The 23690-nt window shown below is 35.7% G+C and overlaps 3 protein-coding genes across 4 annotated transcripts; 1 reads left to right on the top strand and 2 right to left on the bottom strand.

The window, feature by feature from the left end:
- The first annotated feature begins 81 nt into the window (after positions 1 to 81).
- Positions 82 to 9040, top strand: LOC122005011 (biotin synthase, mitochondrial-like). Its single transcript, XM_042559907.1, has 6 exons — positions 82 to 396; positions 812 to 991; positions 4476 to 4582; positions 7674 to 7879; positions 8048 to 8187; positions 8450 to 9040. The coding sequence occupies exons 1-6, from the start codon at positions 199 to 201 to the stop codon at positions 8747 to 8749; spliced, it is 1131 nt and encodes a 376-aa protein (XP_042415841.1). The 5' UTR covers positions 82 to 198; the 3' UTR covers positions 8750 to 9040.
- Positions 9041 to 9400: 360 nt separating this feature from the next.
- On the bottom strand, positions 9401 to 10979 carry LOC122005012. Its single transcript, XM_042559908.1, has 2 exons — positions 10224 to 10979; positions 9401 to 9876 (listed from the first exon to the last, which is right to left on the bottom strand). Exons 1-2 carry the CDS (start codon positions 10792 to 10794, stop codon positions 9797 to 9799), a joined length of 651 nt encoding a protein of 216 aa, XP_042415842.1. The 5' UTR covers positions 10795 to 10979; the 3' UTR covers positions 9401 to 9796.
- An 8710-nt stretch (positions 10980 to 19689) lies between these two features.
- LOC122003483 (bifunctional purine biosynthesis protein PurH-like) lies at positions 19690 to 21782 on the bottom strand. Of its 2 annotated transcripts, XM_042558593.1 has the most exons (6): positions 21706 to 21782; positions 20785 to 20906; positions 20624 to 20701; positions 20364 to 20415; positions 20122 to 20228; positions 19690 to 20043 (listed from the first exon to the last, which is right to left on the bottom strand). In XM_042558593.1, the coding sequence occupies exons 2-6, from the start codon at positions 20824 to 20826 to the stop codon at positions 19942 to 19944; spliced, it is 381 nt and encodes a 126-aa protein (XP_042414527.1). In that variant the 5' UTR covers positions 20827 to 20906; positions 21706 to 21782; the 3' UTR covers positions 19690 to 19941. The 2 variants fall into 2 exon arrangements, with proteins under 2 accessions (XP_042414527.1, XP_042414526.1); XM_042558592.1 differs by lacking the exon at positions 21706 to 21782 and having other exon boundaries at positions 20785 to 21695.
- Positions 21783 to 23690: the final 1908 nt, after the last annotated feature.

The raw sequence follows: 23690 nt of genomic DNA, 5'->3' as shown, positions 1-23690 counted from the left end.
CGTTTTGTGAATCTTAAAAGTTTTAAGAATTTTTTAAAAATCAAGTAAACCTGGATGGTGAAATAAAATCGTGATTCATGCGACATTGTTGTGGTCAAATTCATTGGCCTCGGTTTCATCGATCAGTCCTTCACCCGCTCCGGCCGACGCGCGAGGAAAGAGTCGAGACTCGAGACCACGGCGGTGACGGCAGCAAAGATGCTCCTTATCCCAACCCTCCGCTCGGGCCTTCGCCCGCTGGTGGCTTTGGGTCACTCTTCCTTCTCCACCCTCACCACCTCCGCGGCCGCCGTGGAGGCCGAGAGGACCACCCGTGACGGTCCCAGGAACGACTGGAGTAGGGACGAGATCAAGTCTATCTACGATTCTCCCATCCTTGACCTCCTCTTTCACGGTGTACGCTCTCGTAGCTTCGTCTCTCTTGCCATTTTTTTTCCTTATCCTTGTACCGTTCGTGGAACGATGCGATGGTACCCTCTTGAGCCGTCTATGTGCAATTTCTCAGCGTGTTAAGTCTTAGCTTTACTTGAATTCGTCGATTGTTTATTCTTTTTTGTAAGTTATTTTAACGGTTATGTCTTCGTTACTTGCGAAAGCGATTTATTTAGAAGGATGATGAATACGGCAATAAATTAAGTGAAATCAATAGCATAGATAGAATAAATTTAGGAACTTGCTCTATATCATCCCCTACTCTCTTTGACAATTATCAATACCGATTTTATCTTGAATATGCATATATCTTTAACGAGTATTTCTCCTGAGCTTTCGTTTCTGCCATTATTCCAAATGCGTTGTTTATCACTTTCAGGCTCAAGTTCATAGGCATTATCATAAATTTCGGGAAGTTCAGCAATGCACTCTTCTATCTATAAAGACTGGTGGATGTAGTGAAGATTGCTCATATTGCCCCCAATCATCGAGGTATGATACTGGTTTGAAAGCTCAAAAGTTGATGGGCAAGGACCCTGTCATGGAAGCGGCAAGGAAGGTATAGCTTCTGGGCATTTGTGTAATTTATCGAGACACTTAAAGTGCGCTTTAGATTATTTGATTAAAAAGCCTCCTCTTTCACAATTTTTTTGTTAATTGCTACATTCTGGTCATCACTACTGTTATTAGCAATTTTCTATTTGTCATCTGGTTAGAAGAAACATAAAGCATTTGGTCTACAAAAAAACATGATTTGTGACTTATTCAATAAAGAGTTTGAGTATCAGTATTTCACCCTCCCTAGACCCATATTTTGCTATTTGGTAGTAACCTTAATCAATGAGTTCCCATTTGCCGTCTTTTTTTTTTTTTTTTACTTTATAAATTATTTGTTTTGGATTAGGGTTTAGGGTTGGATATACGCCTCAAACATAGTATCAATAGAAAGAAAATATATACAATTCCTAGAATTAAGTGGTGGAAGTTAAAGGATGGGAAGCAACATATATTTAAAGAGAAGGTAGAAGTACAAGCATTAGGTGAAATATACGATGACTCTAATACAACATGGGATAAGATGGTATCAAAGTTGAAAATAGTAGCTAAGAGTATCCTCGGTGAGTCAAAGGGGCATGCACCGCTAAGTAAAGAATCTTGGTGGTGGAATGAGAAAGTACAAGAGAAAGTGAGGGAAAAACGAATAGCTTATAAGGAATTATATATTTGTAAGAACGAGGAAAATTTAAAAAAATATACAATAGCCAAGAAAGAAGCTAAGAAAGTAGTGAGTGAAGCAAAAAATGAAACTTTTGAACGGTTATATCAAAAATTGGATACAAAAGAAGGGGAAAAAGATATTTATAGAATAGCTAAAGCGAGAGAAAGAAAAACAAGAGATCTTAGCCAAATAAAATGTATTAAAGATGAATGTAATAGGGTATTAGTAAGCGATGAAGAAATAAAAGAGCGGTGGAAGAGGTATTTTCATCAACTTTTTAATGAAGGTTTAGGAGACCAACTTAACTTAGGTAATTTAATTAGGTCAAATGAGCATCGAAATTTTAATTTTTATCGTAGAATTCAAACTTTTAATGAGATGATTAATTGAAAAACCGTTGGACCAGATGATATTCCAATAGAGGTATGGAAGTGCTTAGGGAAACAAGGTATTGAATGGCTTACAAAATTATTTAACATGATATTGAAAACGAAAAAAATGCCTGATCAATGGAGGATAAGTACTCTAGTTCCCTTATATAAGAATAAGGGAGACATACAAAATTGTATTAAACTAATGAGTCATACTATGAAACTTTAGGAAAAAGTAAATAGAAAAAAAATTAAGGAAGGAGACCACAGTGACAGAAAATTAATTTGGGTTCATGCCTGGAAGGTCGACAATAGAAGCTATACATCTTCTTAGACAATTAATTGAAAAATATCGGGAGCAAAAACAAGATCTACACATGGTATTCATTGACTTAGAAAATGCGTATGATAGAGTCCCAAGAGAAATTATATGGAGAATTTTAGAAAAGAGAGGTGTTAGCGTAACATATATTGAACTAATTAAGGATATGTATGAGGATGTAACGACTAGAGTAGGCGGAGTAACTGAAGCATTCCAATAAAGATAGGGTTACATCAAGGATCAGCTCTAAGTCCCTATCTTTTTACACTAATTATGGACGAACTCACTGCGCACATTCAAGACACAGTACCGTGGTGCATGTTGTTTGCAGATGATATTATTTTGGTAGATGAGACACGTGAAGGAGTAAATGCTAAGCTAGAATCTTGGAGGGAAACACTAGAAGGGAAATGTTTTAAGCTTAGTAGATTAAAGACGGAATATATGGAATTTAAGTTTAGCAATATTAGAAGTAATGAAACAATTGTTAAGATAGGAGAGGACGAGTTGCCTGGAACCGAGAAATTTAAATATTTAGGATCATTTTTACAAAATGATGGAGGGATTGAGAGAGATGTCTTACATAGAATACAAGCAGGATGGGTGAAATGGAGGGGAGCGTCGAGTGTTTTATGTGACCGTAAAGTACCTCTTAAACTTAAAGGTAAGTTTTATAAAACAGCAGTTAGACCTGCTATGTTATATGGAGCTGAATGTTGGGCTATGACTCGAGCACATGAGCAGAAGATGAGAGTTGCAGAGATGAGGATGTTAAGGTGGATGTGTGGACATACGAGGATGGACAAAATAAGAAATGAGAGCATTAGAGAGAAAGTAGGAGTTGCATCTATTGAGGAAAAACTCAGAGAGACACGTTTAAGATGGTACGGACATGTACTTAGACGACCAATAAATGCTCCAGTTAGGCGATGTGAAACTATGATAAACATGCATATAAAACGAGGAAGAGGAAGACCAAAAAAGACTTGGTTAGCAACAATAAAACAAGATAAAATTTATTTAAATATAGATGATGATATAATAGGAGATAGAGCTCAATGGCGTAAAAGGATTCATACAGCCGACCCCACCTAGTGGGAAAAGGCTTGGTTGTTGTTGTTGTTGTTGGATGATGTAACAGCCAGATTCTCTGTCCTTTAAGTTTTAGGATCCTGTGGGTAGCTTCTTGGTAAGTGACACTATTTAAGCCTAACAAAATATTTGATTAGAAGAGGTTTCATGTGTACAGTTGTTGCTCTTCAACCACAGTCTATAAGCAGTGTCTAGCACAACAGTTAGTTTAAAATAAATTGGACCATGTTGGAAAAATGTAAATAGAACAGTTTTACCTTTTCAGACACATTGATAGCTAAGGTCTGGGTTTACTGGATAGTTATGACATCATAGCTAGTATGACTTGATTCGTGCCTGTCTCTATCTTTGGCATGAACAACTGAACAAGCATCTAAAAGTAGCAGTAATCACTATTTTAGATTTTTTTAGCAGATGCATGCATATGAGCAAAGAAATTTCTTGCTTACTACTCATGCATTGGAAACACTATGTTACACATAGATGGAAATATATATGATTGTATATTGGAACTTTGAAAGCAGCTCCAAAGTACCCAATCTCTGAGGTCAATAGTTTTTTAAGATGACAGATGAAAGAAAAGGTATCTTTTATTTTCTCCATTTAGTGACTTGTGAAAGGATTACATGCCAAACACAAAGTATAGACCCAAGGATTAGTTACTGACATGAACAGTTTTAAACTTTCCTTGATATCTCTGTCAGTTGGGTTATATGGTTATCATAATGGTAGTAAATACTATAGTTTGGCAGTAGACACAATAGAACCAGATTCCTATGTTCTCTTCCTGTCTGCAGCCTTCAATGTTTACATGGTGATTGATAAATGATAAAACAGTTTTCAGTAGTCAGTGCATACTATTGAAGAAATCAGTTACCTTGACATGGAATTTCAAGACCAAATGTAATCTTATATTCATTAAGCTTAGAGCTATTATGTTGGTGCTTATCAGTATGGTGCTATTTGAGCTTCCAATTCCTCATCACAAGAGCTCTTGCTATTTATTATTAAAGATTGTTATCCCTGTCCCTATTTACAGGCAAAAGATGCTGGAAGCACACGTTTTTGCATGGGGGCTGCTTGGAGGGATACAATTGGTAGAAAGACCAACTTCAACCAGATCCTTGAATATGTGAAGGAGATAAGGTATGTGTAGAAGACTTTGATAGACTTCCTGATATTTGTGTTTTCCCGATAAATAGATATTTGTATGTCGCACAGCTTTATCTTGCAGTGGTGATTGATTTTACTAGGATTGCTGGACAATTTGATTACTTTATATGAGAGGGTGCATTGAGTTTATGAGTTTGGAAGAACAATAAATGAAGAAGGGAAAACTATATTGGATTTTGTAATAGCATATGACCTTATATTAGCTAATATGTTTTTGTAAGAAAAGAGAACACATGGTCATGTTCAAAAGTGGGAATAATAAATTGCAAATTGACTTTCATATAGTTAGGAAGAGGGATAGAAAGATGTTGTGTCCAAAGGAATGTACATAACATATGGTCAAATGAAGGACCAGGCCTCCCCGCAAGCATCTAGTCCGGACCTCCTCGCAAGCATCCGCGTTCGGTCACTCTTGACCTGCTCTGGTCTCCCGCGAGCATCTAGTTACTCTTGACCTACTTTGGGTCTCCCCATGAGCATCTGATCACTTTGACCTGCTTCGGGCCTCTTCGTAAGCATCCGATCACTCTGACCTGCTCCGGACCTCCCCACGAACATCCTGTCATCTTGACCTACTCCAGGCCTCCCCGCGACTTCGTTCAAGGCCATCCCACATGACATATGGTCTGGACTATGACTTTGATACCAATTTGTTGTCCAAAGGAATGTACATATCTCCATAATAATATGATATTGTCCATTTTGGGGCTAAGCCTTCATGACTTTATTTGTGGGCTCTATCCAAAAGGTTTCATTCCAATGCAGATATCTTACATTCTTTTAAACTCATGATCTTTTCCATATCTTTCCAATGTGGGATTTTGATTGTATCCCCAACAAAAGATTTGTAAAGATTGCAAGTTATCTATGGAGAAAACTTAACTACCCAATTAGCAGTGTTGGATATACGCCTCAATCATATTATCAATAGAAGAAAAATATACACAACTTTTAGAATTAAGTGGTGGATGTTAAAAAATGGAAAGCAAAACATATTTAAGGATAAGGTAGGAGTACAAGCATTAAGTGAAATATATGGTGACTCTAATACGACATGAGATAAGATAGTATCAAATTTAAAAATAATAGTCAAGAGTGTAATCGGTGAGTCAAATGAACATGCACAATCAAATAAGAAATCTTGGCAGTAGAACGAGAAATTACTGGAGAAAGTGAAAAAAAGTGAACAACTTATACGGAATTATGTATTTGTAAGAATGAGGAAAATTTTAAAAAATATACAATAGCCCATAAAGAGACTAAGAAAGCAGTGAATAAAGCAAAGGATGAAACTTTTTTAACTGTTATATCGAAAATTAGATACAAAAGAAACGGAATGAAACATTTATAGAATAGCTAAAGTGAGAGAGAGAAAGGCAAATCTTATCCAAACAAGATATATTAAAGATGAATGTAATAAGATATTAGTAAATGATGGAGAAATAGAAAAGCGGTTGAAGACGTATTTTTATCAACTTTTTAATGAAAACTTAAGTGATCAACTTAACTTAGGTAATTTAAGTAGGTCAAATAAGTATAGGAATTCAAACTTCAGAAGTAGAATAAGCTTTAAATGGGATGTAAAATGGAAAAGCCATTGGACTTGATAATATTCTCGATAGAGGTATGAAATTGTTTAGGGAAACAAGGTATTGAATGACTTACAAAATTATTTAACATGATATTGAAAATGAAAAAAAAATTGTTTGATCAATGGAGGGTAAGTATTTTAGTTTTCTTATATAAGAACAAGAGAGATGTACACAATTATGCAAACTATAGGTGACTGAAAATCAATTTGGGTTTATGCTTGAAATTAATTAACTGAAGTATTTCCAATATCATAGAATAATGGATGAACTCACTAGATACATTCAAAATACAGTACCGTGGTATATGTTATTTGCAAATAATATTATTTTGATAGATGAGACATGTGAAGGAACTAGAATCTTAGTGAAAAACACTAGAAGTGAAAGGTTGAACTAGAATCTCGATGGAAAATACTAGAAGTGAAAGGTTTAGGCTTAGTAGAGTAAAAACATAATATATGGAATTTAAGTTTAGCAATATTAGACGTAATAAGACAATTGTTAAGATAGGAGATGACGAGCTGTTTGGAACTAAGCTTTAAGTATTTAAGATCATTTTTACAAAACGATGGAACGATTGAGAGCGATGTCTTACATAGAATATAAGAAGGATGATCATGTATTTTATGTGATTGTAAAGTACTTCTAAAATTTAAAGGGAAGTTCTATAAAACGGCAGTTAGACCTGCTATGTTATATGACATTGAATGTTGGGCTATGTCTCGAATATATGAGCAGAAAATGAGAGTTGCAGAGTTGAGGATATTAAAGTGGATGTATAGATATACAAGGATGGACAGAATAAGAAATGAGAGCATTAGAGAGAAAGTCGGAGTTGCATCTATTAAGAGAAAACTCCGAGAGCACGTTTAAAATGATATGGACATGTATTTAGACGGCCAATAAATGTTTTGGTTAGAAGATGTGAAATTATAACAAATACACACATCAAAAAGGAAGAGGAAAATCAAAATAGACTTGATTAGCAACAATAAAATAAGATAAAATTTATTTAAATATAGATGATGGGGATAGAGTCCATGGCGTAAAAGGATCCATATAGCCGATCCTATTTAGTGGGATAAAGCTTGATTGTTATTGTTATTATATATGATGGTATTGTAACGGATAGAGCTCAATGGCGTAAAAAGATCCATATAACTGATCCCACTTAGTGGGATAAAGTTTAGTTATTGTTATTGTAGTATCTTGAAGCCCTCATTTAAAGTATAAATAGTTTGGCTAGAAATGCCTGGCATTATTGAAAGTTTTATCCAGTAGCGTGTTCGGTACAGGGTGATAACTGATAAGTATGTTGAACACTTTTATGCATTCATAGATTTGCTTAAGATATTCATTGACTTTGTTTAATGTTTAGAATAGATTCTTATAAATTGGTTGAATTCATGTTCATTTGATTTCTTCTCTTATAAAGATCAGATAATATAAATTTGAAATATTAATGCTTGTAGGACTATGGGTATGGAAGTTTGTTGCACGTTGGGCATGATAGAGAAGCAGCAAGCAGAGGAACTTAAGAAAGCAGGACTGACAGCCTACAATCACAATCTAGATACTTCAAGAGAGTATTATCCCAACATCATAACAACCAGATCTTATGATGAAAGATTGGAGACTCTTCAACATGTTCGTGAGGCAGGAATTAGTGTATGTTCAGGTAATGCATTTTTTTTTTCCATTCAGCAATATTGCACTATCTGGGACTCAATTTTATTAACATATTGGTGGAGCTACTTGTCATATATTGAAACATGCACTCCTTTAATTTGGTGATTTTGTTACGTTGTTTTTGACCAAGTAATATGTGCATCTTTTATCAAAATAGGAGGGATAATTGGCCTTGGAGAAGCAGAGGCAGATCGTGTAGGACTGTTACACACCCTTGCAACGCTCCCTGTGCATCCTGAGAGTGTTCCTATCAATGCTTTGGTTGCTGTCAAGGGTACACCTCTTCAGGATCAAAAGGTGCAATATAATTCGCCATGTCAGTTATGTCTTTTCTTTTCTCCATGTTGTTGTCTTGCTGCCTTGTTTGATGCATCATTATACTGGATAAGTGGATAGATCATTGCTCAACTGCTCTTTCTAGTTAAATATCCGCTAATGTATAACATTCTCTTGCTACAACCCATTAAAGAAGAGTTGAAATGATGACTAATGAATTTTGCTACACTTCATCCTGAAATATTTGATACCTACAGACCTACTGACTCTACTTTTTCTTCAGCCTGTTGAGATATGGGAGATGATTAGGATGATTGCCAGTTCTCGCATCATAATGCCAAAGGCCATGGTGAGACTATCAGCGGGTAGGATTCGATTCTCCATGCCTGAGCAAGCACTATGTTTTATGGCTGGCGCCAATTCCATCTTCACCGGAGAGAAACTATTGACCACTGCAAACAACGATTATGATGCCGACCAATTAATGTTTAAAATCCTGGGATTGACTCCAAAAGCACCAAGCTTTTCTGAAGCAGGAACATCAGTTGAACCAGAGAGATGGGAGGCAGCAGTCTCTCTCTAGTTCCTTTTTAAAGGGAACGAATAAAAAATTCAGTCCTGCCAATGTGGAGGCTTGGTCTTCTGGTTCCACTGATTCTTATGAAGCCAGCAAACAGATTTTGGAGATTGAATAAACTAAGGCTGGTCTGGTCTGCTTCCCTACGAACTGATTAATGCTACATTAAATCACATTGCAACTCTATTTCGTGAAACTGAGTGTTTTATTTGTACTTACCGTCCTGTCTTGGTAGTTGTGTTTTATAGGATCTAATGTATGTTCAGGACTTCCCATGCCAAATTTTTATTATTGCTAGTCGGTGAGACGATTGTGGTATACATAACACAATAGGTAATACGAAACACTATTTAATGATTTCCTTGCATATGCTGTACATGATGCCAGCAGCATCATCAAAATTGGCATCAGATTGCCTTACGAAGCCACACCGCGTAGGGTTGCATCGACCTCAATTGGAGAATGCATTAATTGTAGCGGTCCTTAACATTCATTACGAGGATTGGGATGGGATCATCAATGCTACAGACACCAACACCATGTGAAAATCCTAACTGGAGAGAGACACCCATGTGGAACTAATATACATCTTATCAATGCCCAAATTAAAGAAGACCACACAAAACGCTACTAGAGCAATCCAGTGCTCTTTTTCCCTGTATCTTGCAAGCATGTATTCATTATGAGTCGTTTAAAGGAATAAGATGTCGACACTCTTGCTCTTCCTTAAAAAAACAAGCAATCCACTGAAGTTGCTAATCCCAAGAAATGTGAACAGTGAGACGTTATTGCCATCTAATACATTATCATTCTCATTAACCCTTTTCAAGGAACAATGCAGTCCGATATGTTGTTGACTGGGGGCAAGCCTCGCAACACTCATATCAGTTTCCTTCTCTCTATGTCCGTAAGTTTTCAGGAAATCTTATGGCGCCGAGTTGGAAAATGGCGGCACAGAACTCATTTTAGCATAGAAGTCTCCGGAATCGGCTTCAATTCGAAGATTAGTTCTTCTGATGACCAGAAGTACGGAAAAAAAAGATGGAATCTTCCTCACTTGCATAATCTGATAGTGCATGCCACTGCTTGGGCCCAATACTTCAGTCTAGCTTTAACTTCATCGGGATCATCTCCTGGTACAGAATTAAAAACTGATGAATCAAATGAGCTCGAGCAATGGTTAACGAATCGAATTCGCAAGTATTGTTCCATTAATATGGAATAAATCGACTTTTTAAGATACAGAACAGTTTCCAAGTGTATAAGAACAATGACAAGCCAAATGAATTAGAATTGTTTTTTTTCTGTTGTCATTTCTCTCTACCCGGAGCAAGATGGAACTGCCGTAGATTAAAGATCTAGTTTTATATTATAGACAGTAGCCATCACAAGCAAGGACTGTTCCATGTCATAACAGGGGACACAAGAATCGAGTTTTTGGATCTTCTACGTGATGAAGTAGCACAAGGACAGTTTTTACCTGGACTGGATATCTTCCAGTTGGCCACGGGAGGAGGCGTCGGTGATGCACACAGATCCATGGACTCGCCGGAGGACGAACGATCCAGCGAGCGGTTCTGCTGCTGCTGCTGCTCGTCCAAGAACCTCTGGCTCATGGAATAGCAGAGCTCCAACGCCGGGAGTGTGTTGCAGAGCTCGGGAATTTCCTCGTAGTTGAAGCCAAACCCCAGATCGAGGCACCCCTTGAGCTCCTCCAAGTCCTCGTCCGTCAGGCTCTTCGTCCTCGAAACGCCGTCGGCCCCCTCGCCACCGTCCCCGGTCTCCACGTAACCCTCAAGCGTCACCCCACCGCTGGACTTCCGCGGCCACTCCTCTTCCCTCCAAGTACTACAACCGCACTTCCATCGGATATCCTCCTCCTCGTCTTCTTCCGGCGCCGCCACCGACGGATGCTCCACCTCCTCGTCTTCTTCCGGCTCCTCCACCGACGGCGGTTCCACCTCCTCCATTCTCGTTTCCTCAGAACTCGCGCTCGACGCGATCCAAAAGGGGTTCCGATCCGTCGCTCCTTCGAATGAGAAGCTCCCCATCCCTCTCTCTCTCGTTGGGCTCTTCTAATGGCGATGTTATTGCGCTTTCTTGTAGTTATGATGATGATGATGATGATGATGATGATGATGATGATGATGATGAATGCTGGGATGCATGATGATGGCTATGAGAAGCGATGCATGTGATCGTGTTGGAACCTGGAATCACCAAAAGAAAACGTTTCCTTTCTCCTACCCATCCGCTTACCTGTTGTATTATTGGAAAAGTACAAAAGCAAACCCGCCGAACCCTTCACTAAAAGGCAGGTAGTTCGCTCACGCTATCTCGTTCGGCGCGAAGTTGTTTTTTACGATATGGCACCGGATTGATCGGGGTTTGAGAATTCCCATGACACAACCAATGGGCGAGTCCTATACCACTCCCACTACCCGTTTCATAATTGACTAAAGATATAGCCACGGAACAGGTACGACGTTGCGTAATTTCCTACTCGTACACCTCTCTCGCGAAACAAACAACCGTGTGGGGTCCGCCTCGAGATCGGGTAACCTCGGAAGGGAACGACACCGTTGCCGGCTTCCGTTGTTGTCCATTCAGACACCGACGCGTGGCGAACGCGATGAGGACCAAAGTGCGGCGCGGCCCTGCCACGTGGTGAGGCAGAGCTGGACCATACACGTGCCGCGCCGCGCCGCGCCGTTGCGGATTGTGGCGTGGGATGTTTTTTGTCACGTAGTCGTTCAGACGTCGTCGCTGCGTTCCTTCATTTCCCACTTATTTATTCTTAGATAACGTGTTTTACAAGTTAGTTTTGAAATTACATGTATAGCAGTGAGAGATCGTCTTTTCCTGGTCTGAGAATCGAACAAAAAGGCATCTTGTGTTCTTCTTTTCCTGCCAATCTTGTTCTACTTCTACCAACCACGTTACAGCACTCAACCATTGGGCAAGTGATTTGGACATCCATGTTGCAAAAGCAGTGGTGTGGTTTTTTTGTGACTAAATTGCCTTCATAATTAATTCCTTTTTTTAAATTTAAAAAAAAAACACATAGGATGATAAGAATATAATTATTTATAGCTAGTTGTAAGATGTTTCAAGGAATGCTTGAGAGTAGAAGAAATGTTTGAGCTACTATGGATGTGTTAAGGGAAAGATTTTTTTTCACCGTCGTTCCAACTATCTTGATGTGTCAAATAGGGGGGCCTCCTCGTGCCCCCAAAGGTTAAAATATGTGTCTAGATGGAGGTCAAGGTCAAGATCAAGATAAAGATGACCTAGCTTGATTGATCGTGATAGGAGAACAGGACTCCTAATCTATCAGCGTATGATTTGACCTTTGGACGTTGCCCGATTGACTATCTGATTATGTGTTGCTCGACCGGAGACACCACTCCCAATCGGGCGTTGCTAGGTCGGATTCTTCTCGCTTTTGCAGGGTGGATATCCATTGGTCTTCCCGACCGGGCATTGACCAATCGGAGGCAACCTTCCGATCGACTATATGATGCCCAAATTAACTATACTATGCCCAGATCGATTATACGCCACCCATATAGGCTATATGATGCCCAGGCCGGTTATAAGATGCCTCTCAACATGCTCTGGCCCCAATTGGTCAAGCCGACCGAAAGCCTACCTCGGAAAATTGGACCAAGCCGACCGGAAGTGTGTCCATCACCTCAATTGGATTTCATCAACCAAAGATATGCCCATTATACCGATTGTGTGGGTCTGATCCATTTTGTCTCAGTGAACTGACAACCTCATTTTCTTGGGACAGACCCCCAATCTGCATCGGCCCTCTAGCCCAAAGCCCCAAAGCCTCATTATATCAAGGCCTCGTGGGCCGTGCTATCTTGAGCAGTGTCCATACTGACACACCACTTGGATTGTCGGGGCGCATGGACTGTTAGGACATGTGGGACACTATTTCCGTATCTATATCTTCGTGATACCTATAGATACGATGAGACACTCCTACTATAGTATGATATGCGTCTCATCAATAATTAATACGTCATTAATACATTGGGAAGAGAGAGATTCAACGACACTCCCTTTACTATAGTATGATATACATATCATCCATAATTAATACGCCATTAATACATTGGGAAGAGAGAGGTTCAATGAGAGTAGTATAAAAGGTACTTCATACACAAAAGGATGTATGGTTTTTATTTTTTTTATTTTAGAGCTATCCATTGTTCATCTTCTTTGAATATTTCTCCATCTTCTCATTTTACTTGAGTATCAAAGTAGCAAACTTGAGTATCAAAGTAGCAATGTCGGGACACCCTGACATCATTCTAACCTTCGTCTTCTGCCTTTGTTCATCTTTGCTCTAGGTGATGATGATTTCCCCTCTCAATCTCTCCCCTTGTGGTTCCAACAATAACAATCAGCACATTTATCAAGTCATCGATAGATCATCCTCTAAGGATCTTGGTACATGATCACATTTTTAGACTCCACCTCCTTTATCATTGAATTCATGCGATTGCTTGTCCGCCCGGTAGTTCTACCGATGATGTCTATTGGACTTTCTATGCTCTTAAAGATGAATTTTTATTGTAAAAGAAACTCAAACCAGTTTGTAACTTTGTCGGGGACAAAGTAGCATTTATTAGATGCATTAAGATTAAGATTGCGTGCCTACTCAATAAAAGTGAACTGATTTATAACAAAAGGCACATTAAAATGCTACCACGAGCTAGAAACGAATGCTAATGAACTAATTCACGGTTTCATGGTCAACCGAATAATTAACAATTCCTTGGGCCGTTGTTCATTCTTCCAATGATTTTGACTAGTAGGATTCTAGATTTTTTTTTTTTTTTTTTGTGTGTTCGATGATGATGTCTTTTCACACGTGAAATTAATGTTTATTTAAAATAAGAACAAGAAAATTAAATCTCTTTCAAAACACTCTCTTTATTAAACCTAAAGTTAATTTTTCAAATTTGATTTATCATTCGTTTTTTTAAGCTTCTTTTAAGAAATTACTGAGCCATGATTGAGTTTGGGGTCAGATCATTAAGGCCTACCTTTGTATTTTATGTGTTGAGGAATCAGAATAAATTATTGATGAGTGGAACTTGGTTAGAAGTCTATAGGAAAAATTTTATTGATTTAAATTTCTAATTCTTAAATTTTAAAATTTTAAATTCGAAATGTATATAATATATTTAAGAAAAAAAATTATATAAAGGAATAAAGAATTAAGACGTCTGAATTTATCAAAATATCTTAATAATATTAAAAAAAATCTCAAAATACCTTCAATGAAGACGCCTTTATATGTATACGTGGCTGGAGATGGATGATGGTGTATGAAGGAGACTGCATGGCCATGGCTTGCGGGGGCCACATCTAGAGATGGTGGGTAATCGACAACGGGACAAGCACTGGCCACCTACCCACGTGGCGGGTCGTTTTCTCCCAATAATTGCGAACGGACTTGCGTTCGATCGATGCGAACAGGCCACAACCACGTATATATATATATTTTTCATTTAATCATTTATTCATTTGTTTATATGACGCGGCCTGGCACTTGCTACGGATTAGCCTGTTACGGATCGCGTCGCGACTCGCGCCGCGAAGAACATGAGGCCAAGCCGTTATTTCTCTAAGGACAATTAAATCTGATCCGCTAGAATATTTTTTTTTAATTTTTAAATCATTATTAAATATATCTAATTAATATCATATTTTATAATTTAATTATATATTTTTATCACCAATTTTTATAGTTAATTTTTTAAAATAATACCAAATTAATTTTTATTAATAATATTTAATTAATTTTTAACTAGCTTAATTAATTTTTTAATTAGATAAATTTATTTTCTAATTGGCCAAATTCTCATCAGTAAGATTTATCATTTCTCTAATATATTTAATTTTATTGACATTTTTAAAAAGATGTATTTAATATTTAACATGGTCCAAAAAGATGTACCTAATTTTATGATTATACAAAAGATGCATATATTTTAGAACATCCATAATAATGGTTCAGAATATTTCTCCTAAATATTTATGATCCTCATTTTCATATCACTCCTCAAATATTTTACAATTCAAATATCTTAAATATCACTATTAAATATCTCATAAAATCAAATATTTATGGATATCACCCATCAAATATCTTACTCTCAAATATCTTAACCTTCATAATTAAATATTTTACCAACCAAATATTTATAGATCCTAGGACTATTTTATTAACTTATATCTAATAATATTTTTTACTTAATATTTATCTATATATTTAGATAATTATTCAATATAATTATTTTAATATTAATATTTTAGTTAAACAGAAACAATATAACATCGGATATACACACTTAAAAAAAACTATAACATACAAGTTCAAAAATTTCACAACTTCGAAATTAAATAACTAAATATTTCATATATGATAAATTAGTTATTTACTCTCACGATGACATATTTCCCAGATGTGTTCAACCAAATCATAACGAAACTGATGATGCACCTGAATATCATATAACTCAGAATTTTTTCGAATGTATTCAGCAAATTCACTAGTTGAGCCATGATTCGCTGTGATAGTATCTCGTTCTTCGCGATCCCAAATCGATATTGCACGACCTTCGTCCTCCACAATCATGTTGTATAAAATAATGCACATATACATGATTTCTTTGCATTTATCTATAAACCAATGTTGCCCTGGACCTCTTATAATTGTCCAACGAGCTGGAAGTACCCCAAATGCCCGCTCAACATATTTTCTTACAACCTCTTGTCTTTTCTTGAATTTCATTCTTTTCGGATCTTGAGGGCAGGAAAAACTCCTGACGAAAGTGACCTATTCCGAATATATATCATATGTTAGATAATACCCTTTTTGTATATTGTGTACCGTTCACAATAAAGTTAATTTCCGATGCATTTCCTTTCAAGACGTTATTAAAAATAGGTAATTCATTAAGCACATTGATGTCATTGCGAGATCCAGCAACTCCAAAAAATCCATGCCATATAGATAAATCAACAGATGCAATCGCCTCAAGCACAATTGTTAGATAGTCATGATCAACTCGTGTGTATTGTGCCCTCCACACGACTGGACAATTTTTCTATACACAATGCATGCAATCAAGACTTCCTAACATCTCAAGGAAACCATAATTTTATTCATGCATTTCAAGCAAACGAGTGATGTCAATTGCATTACGTTTTCTTAAGTACTCACCTCCATATATTTGTATCACACATTGACAAAAGTTGGACAAGCATTTGAGGGACAGTTGCTTCACCCATTTGCAGGTGCTTGTCAAATTGGTCGACGGAACCTCCATAAGCCAGTTGACGGATAGCCGCTGTGTATTTCTGAAGAGGTGACAAAATTTTTCTTCTCGCTGCATATTCTTCCCTCCATTTAAAATATTTATTAGGATGATGATACGGAAGTATTGAGGGGGACCCATTAGGAATAAGGAAAAGGAGGCAGTGCATTTCGGGGATTCCACAGAGCCCCCTTTTAGGTTGAAGGGTCTGAACGAAGGAAAAGGGGCTTCGTTCCTTAGGCTTGTCGCCACCAGGAACGGGGGGTTTTTTTGGTCTGTCGCTAGGAGGAGGAACCTTTGATTAGATTAGAGATTTCCCAACCCATCAAGTTAATAGATCAACCTGTTCCGCCTCGTCAAATGATTGGCCTGCCACAGACCGATTCGCCCCGTCACGGATCAATCCGTCGACAGCTCTACTCTTCATTCAGTAGTCAGGTTGATTAGACTAATTTTAAGTTAACTAATTTTGTTTAACATGAGAAATTAAATCCGGGAATTTATCATAGACAATATTCTATCTAAGTTTGACATATCATATGACCTCACAAACCTTTGTTAAAGGATGAATTTATTTTAAAAGCAATTAAAGAACTAAGAAGATGAAAATAGTTTTTGAACTACTATTTAGGAATCTCCGCAAGTATAAGAGTTTGTGGCTCTAGAAAGTAAATCGATTTACAAATCAACTTGTATCATAGTGGGCAAGCATAAGAGTTTATGACTCCAGAAAGTAGACAAGCTGAGCGAGAGGTCGGCCGGGCGAAGCAGACAGGGCGAGCGGTCAAAGAGGCTAGTCGGGCGGTTGAAGAAACACACTGAGCGAGTGGAGAGGCCAACCGGGCAGACGAAGAGATTGGGCGAGCTAGGTTTGCGATTGACGCAGTTTTCTTGAAACAGTTTCGTCCCACTTTCAGTAGTACTTCGAGGTTTACTCGGGTTATTTGTTTCCCAGGATACAATGGTTGAGCTTCCTTATATAGGAGCTCAGATCAACGACAGCGTTAATGGTCGATCGCAGCCTCCTTAATTATATAGCTGCTCAGATCAACGACAACGTTAATGGTCAATTAATGATCATTATTCGTCGAGCTAAAACGCCCTCCGTTTCATAAAAGATTTACATGCCCGCACACGAGTCAACATGGTTAAGTGTAATCCAGACCCTAGATTTACACCCTCCTTGCACACTCACGTATGAGAGTGAGCCTCTCCCAATACATTTGTTGACATCCTCAATGCATGTGTATCAATATAAATGAATCAATATATCAAAAAACTCTTAATGTGGGACTGAAATCTTATTCACAATGGAGCTTCTATCCTCTTCCATCTCTTCTTCATTCACACATATTCAAGATATTATACATCTAAAAGAATAGTCATGCCCTTGGACATGAATTTCACAATCTAACTAAAGAATTGTGGATTTTTAAAATTAGTATAATGTTGAGATGTTTTATCACAAGCTCATTAAAAGGATCTACGTTTGTCATTCACTCACCAACATCACCGAAGGATTTTTAGAACTTTCCTAATTCAAACCATATCAAAATTTTAAAATTATAAATACTACAGGACTATCAATGAGTTTTGACCAAAATTTTTTAATGGTCCTAAGTACTTCAGAATCATTTTAAATCAGATTATTAAATTTTTGAGAATTTTGTTAGGGTAATCATGTCATCAAATATACAATCTATATAGAGAGTTGTGCCATATCCACTTGTCTTCTAAGACACTATAATTTATTTCCTCCATGTTGATCCTATGATGAGTTGGTGGAGGTGCCAAAGTAATCGCTTCATTATTTTTTTTGCCACTATATAAAGAGTTGTAACTTTTTAAAGTTGACATAATTTTAAAATATTTTATCACAAAGGCATTAGAGAATTTAGGTCTGTCATGTTTACTCAATAATATAATCTCTTGATCATACCATATTAAGATTTTGAAGTTCCGAACATTACAGAACTATGAATAAATTTGGATCAAAATTTACTTATTGCATTCTTTGTATCACTTTGAATGTAATCATATCCTCAAATTAAAATTGAATATTAAATTTATAATAGTCCATTGATACGTTAGAATCTAATGGCTAATGATTTAAATTTGTGACAATTCAAAGAAATTAATAGTAGAGTGAGATAGTCAATTAATGATTACAAATGTAAATTTATCAATATATTATGATATTCGATTGTTTAATGATCAATAAATAGTCTATCGTTGATACAAAAATATAATAAAAAATAATTATATATTTTAATAAATATAAAAGTTGAATACCTATCTATGGGTATTATAAAAACGTGGCTAAGCAATATAGACTGCGGAAGAATTAGACGTTTAAAAGGTTTATGCCATCTCACACAATCCCATTCACAATCCGTATTCACTCTTCCTAACTCCCCATTCACATCATCTCTCTCCTCGTGATATTGCATCTCTTACCAATGTCTTTGGTCCTCACATGTTGGATCAGCTGGTAGGGTGTCTGGACGCTTGCATTGAAGGTTGTAGGGTCAAGGGTCACCAGCTACATACGGATGTAAAATCTTGGTTTGCTGTGCTTAAATTCCACTCGACCCCCAGTTACCTCTTTCGTCCACCCATCTTTTCCTTATTTTGTTTCAGTTTCTCACCTTGATGCGTCACTTGATTTGTTTCATCACTAATCCCGACCTCGGCCACCCTATTTAATTTTTCTCACTTCCTCATCAGCTTATCAGTAGCAGGCCGTGTGTCTCTTCGGTCCACTGTCCGCAAAAGAAGAGATTAAGGGAGAGATGGGATCACAGAGAATTGAGGTGGTGCAGAGGAGGTCGATGTGGTTCTACCCGAAGTTCCCGGTTTAACCCTCGGGAGAGCTGGGCACTTGAAATGAATTAAATTCCTGTTTCTCAACTTTTTCATTAGACCGTTAGTTTGAATTGATCCGTCAAATTGATCTATCTTATCTAATAATTTAAATAAATTGAGTTAAAATTTTATCAATGGCTAATCCACTAGGTCTGCGATTAATCTGTAACAGCCTTGGATTGACCAGCTAATTGAGAAATCCATATAAACTAAATTTTATATTAATTTTATATTTTTTATTATAATTTTAAAATAAAAAATTACTTTTTCATCTCATATTTATTTGTGTCCTTATATTTAAAATATTTATTTCTAAATATATTTGATTGAAAAAATTCTTTCGAAATAAAATAATAAAAATATAAATTATTTTAAAAGAAATTTACATGCCCACAAGTTGATCTGTCTAACTAACAATCCACCTTCAATCCACCTTCAATTAGATTGAAAATTTTTCAACCCATCAAATTAACGGATCAATTTATCCCATTAAATGATTAGCCCACCACGAATCGATCCATCTTGTCATGGGTCGATCCGTCGACAACTCTACTCTTCATTCAGTAGTCAGGTTGATTAGATTAATTTTAAATTAACTAATTCTGTTTAACATGGGAAATTGAATCCGAGAATTTATCATAGACAATATCCTATCTAAGTTTGACAAATCGTATGACCTCACAAACCTTTGTTAAAGGACGAATTTTTTTTTTAAAAGCAATTAAAGAACTAAGAAGATGAAAACAGTTTTTGAACTACTATTTAGGAATCACCACACGCATAAGAGTTTGTGGCTCCAGAAAGTAAATCTATTTACAAATCAACTTGTACCATAGTGGACAAGTGTAAGAGTTTATGACTCCAAAAAGCAAATCAATTTGTAAATCCAATTGTACCGTGTGAGAAGGTAAGAAATCGATAGACAATATTCAGCGAGACTATTCCTTCTTTCTACCATTCCCCGTTCGAATATCCAACCACGCTATGTTATTATATATATGCTCCATAGCCTTCGAACCTAACTCTTCGAGAAAATTGTATCACCGCTGGATAGTCAGAAGGGCTAACCACAGCCAAGACATCCTTAGAATTCTACAAAAATAATAAAAAAAATCATTGTAATTGTACGAAGATAAATAGTTATAAATCAAACAATTATTTTAAACTGACCAGAGCTGCAGCTTTTAACAAGGCTTCAGCATCGAAGTCTATAAGGTCGACGTTTGGAGATCCATCATCGCTATAGTCCAAGTTCACCGCCACTATTTCCAATATACCTAAGAAAATATCAACAAAGATCTATATAAGAAATTTTTAATTCTAAAAATTATTTCTATCCCACTAATAAAAAAACCTCAATAAAATTATTTGAATAAAACAATTGTCTAAAGACATAATTAAATGTAGCATACCATCGTCATGACTTGGCAAAGCTTCCATGTGATCTCGATGATTTCTATCGAGCTGCAGAAATCAAGATAAGACAAGATAGATATTCAGAGTTCTAAAGAGATTATCATATATCTAGCCGACAATGAGAAAGACAAGTTTAGGTGAAAGAAAATACCATTGCTACGAAATGGGAAATCTCTTTAACTTTAGTAACAGTAATACCAGCTTCTTCTAAAGTAAATCCAAGGAAAAGTTAAACTTCAGGAAACAATTAACTCACCCTAAATTTTGGAGTGCATATCCAAGGAAAAGTAAATCTCGCATATCTGACAATACAATCAGTGCTGCTTTTGCTTTCCTAAAAATGCAAGAAACAATAGCTCATATAAAATGGAACAGTTATATCATTAATACAAGAAAACAAATAAAATAGAGACATACCATGAGACAGAGACAAAGAGGCCTTCGTTGCCAGTCGCGCATTAAAGTGTGTGACCGTTTGGACTGGCGGGCAGTTGGATAACAATGGAAGAGAGCGAAATCCACGTACGAACTTACGACTACTATGAGAATTCATGAATTGGCGTGCAGCTAAGGTTAATACCTGCTCCAAAAGTGTGGCAAAGAGAAAGCAACATTCTACTTGGAAAATTAGAACAAACGGTAGAAAAAGATGTCTAAGAACAACTGAGTCAGTAATTACAACATATAGTTGACGGATCTGGAAATGCCGAACTGTGACTAGGAAAAACAAAACCATAAACAAAGATGTCCAATATCAGAATTGAATAAACAATATAAAAAAGAAATCCTAATAGAGAAGTATATGTAAATGTCGAACCAAACAATATATCGATAGAAAAAAATGTTCACAAACAGAAATGAATTAACAATATCAAATAGAAATCCCAAAACAACCCTAAAATAACAATAGAATCGATTAACAAAACCAAGACAAAGAGATCTGAGAAGGTCAAAAACACAGAAAAGGATTAAATAAAAATAAATGTAAATTACAACAAATCGACAGATTTGTCACGGATCATTTAACATTGCTTTTGGAATAGAACGATAGAAAAAGATGTTCAAAAATAGAAATGAACAAGAAATATAAAAAAGAAATCCGAAACTCAAAAAATAATAATAGAATCCTGAAAAACACGGAACCAAGAGGTGAAATAAGAAATCTAAGAAAAAGAGATTTGGGAATGTAAGAAACATAGAAAAGGATTATAAAAAATGAATGAAAACGTTAAGGATTACTGGAAAAAGTAAGGGAGATGATCGAACCAGGATTGAACGTTAATTAAGGATTGAACGGTGATAGCAGATAGAGGAAGTAACGAAAAGATGGTCACTCACTTGGGCATGCTAGCTAATTTATAGACGGCGAAGAAAGGTAGATGATAACCACAGGGCAGCCCGCTCTTCTGATAGGCTGCTTAACGCCTGATGAGTGACACATGCCTCTAATAACCATCAACTTAACTTGTTGACCAAGGCACCGTGCGTAGGGTTGAGTATTCAGTCAAAATCGTACCGATCTAATCGAATAAATCGAAAATCAAATAAATTAAAATTTTTTGAACCAATTGAACCAACCGAAATTTAAAAAAAAATCTGAAATAACCGAACCGATATAATATCGGTTAATTCGGTTTTAAACCGAAATAACCGAATTTATTTCCTTTTTAAAAAAAATTTATAAATATACTAATATACGTATAACTGCACTCTATTTTCGATTAATTAGAATTTTACAAACTGATTTACTCGAATATAAGTTATTCGAATATTATTATAATTAAACATTATAAAATCCTAGTAAATCGGCTTAAATATAAGTTATATGTATTATTTCGGTTAATTCCTTAATATAACTTATATTAATAGAATACTAGAGATGGACTAGGGTTTTATTTTTAAATTTTAATTAATATTATTTCGGTTTATTCAATTTAACCAAATAATAATTTTTAAAATCGAAACCGAACCGATATAATCGAAGTAACTGATTTTTTTTTTAAAACTGAATTTTCGAATAGACTGAATCGAATTTTTAAATTCGATCTATTCGGTCAGTTTTTTAGGTTTAATCGAATTTTTGCTCACTCCTAACCGTGCGAATGAAGGATTGACACCATACGTTAATGTATTTAAGGCAAACTGACCTGCCCTTATTACAATAGATTAATAGCTAGGACAGGAATTAATTATGACGAGATTAATAAATATTAATTTATGAATAGACATTAATATAATATATCAGAAGCTAAACAACAGATTATGGTGCAATAAAATTAATAAGTATTAATGAAATTAATAGATTATTGATATTAATATTAATGGGAATTATAAACTTTTAAATAGAAAGGATTATAGTTGTGATTGCAATTTAGGATTATTTGTAGAAATAAGGTGATTATATAAGAAATAAATGGATAAAATATTAAAATCCTATTATATGTATACACTATAATACATATTATCAAACATTTATAATTATTAATTTTCTTTATGAAATAGTAATTTATTTGAATTAACAAATAATTAAAATATCAATGATCCTTTTTGTTAACGTGAAATTCAATTGACTTATTTTTATCAACTTGGCTATTAATTTTATTAAATCTTATTTTTAATGGTATTAAAGTCCGTTTCAAGTTTATTTTCCTTTTTATTTTCTTCGTTGAATTAAATTCGAACAAATTCTAAAAACATAAAATAAAAAAAATTCAAATTTAATATAGAAAAAAAGTAGGAGGGAAACATAAAGAAATAGATGCTAAAAAATAACCATGGAAAAAAAAATAAGAACAGGTGCACATGAAAGAAAAATTATATATATTAGGCAAGAATAAGATAAAATACTTATTTGCAAGCATTTTAGGACTAGAAAAAAAAGAAGAAAATAAAAATATTGACTCAAGGTCTTCTAGTTGCACAAGGGCCTAATCAATTAATCATGACGAGCATGAGCCCGACGATGAGCTCGTTGAACTCAACGGATCTATTGTTGATATCGATGATATCAAGAAGGGAGTGGAGTGGTAGCGGTGTTGATGCTTATGTTTTTGCATAGGACAAAATGAAGAACCCGATCTTGGGCTTGGATCGAATTTTTGTTTATAAGATGAATTTATATTATGTAGGAATAATAAAACAAAATATTGGGAAATATGATATTATGTTATGAGATATTTTAAAAAGTATAATTATAAATCAAACATGAAATTTCATTTAAATCATTTTACCTATGGTATATTTTCATTAAATACATGTGACTACGAAAATCCACTTCTCGCTGATTGTGGCACAGATATGAAATTCTCTTTCATTACTAGTGT

Source organism: Zingiber officinale, chromosome 7B (genome assembly GCF_018446385.1).
Source record: "Zingiber officinale cultivar Zhangliang chromosome 7B, Zo_v1.1, whole genome shotgun sequence".
Classification (NCBI taxonomy): Eukaryota; Viridiplantae; Streptophyta; class Magnoliopsida; order Zingiberales; family Zingiberaceae; genus Zingiber; species Zingiber officinale.
This window is presented reverse-complemented; position numbering and strand designations above follow the sequence as displayed.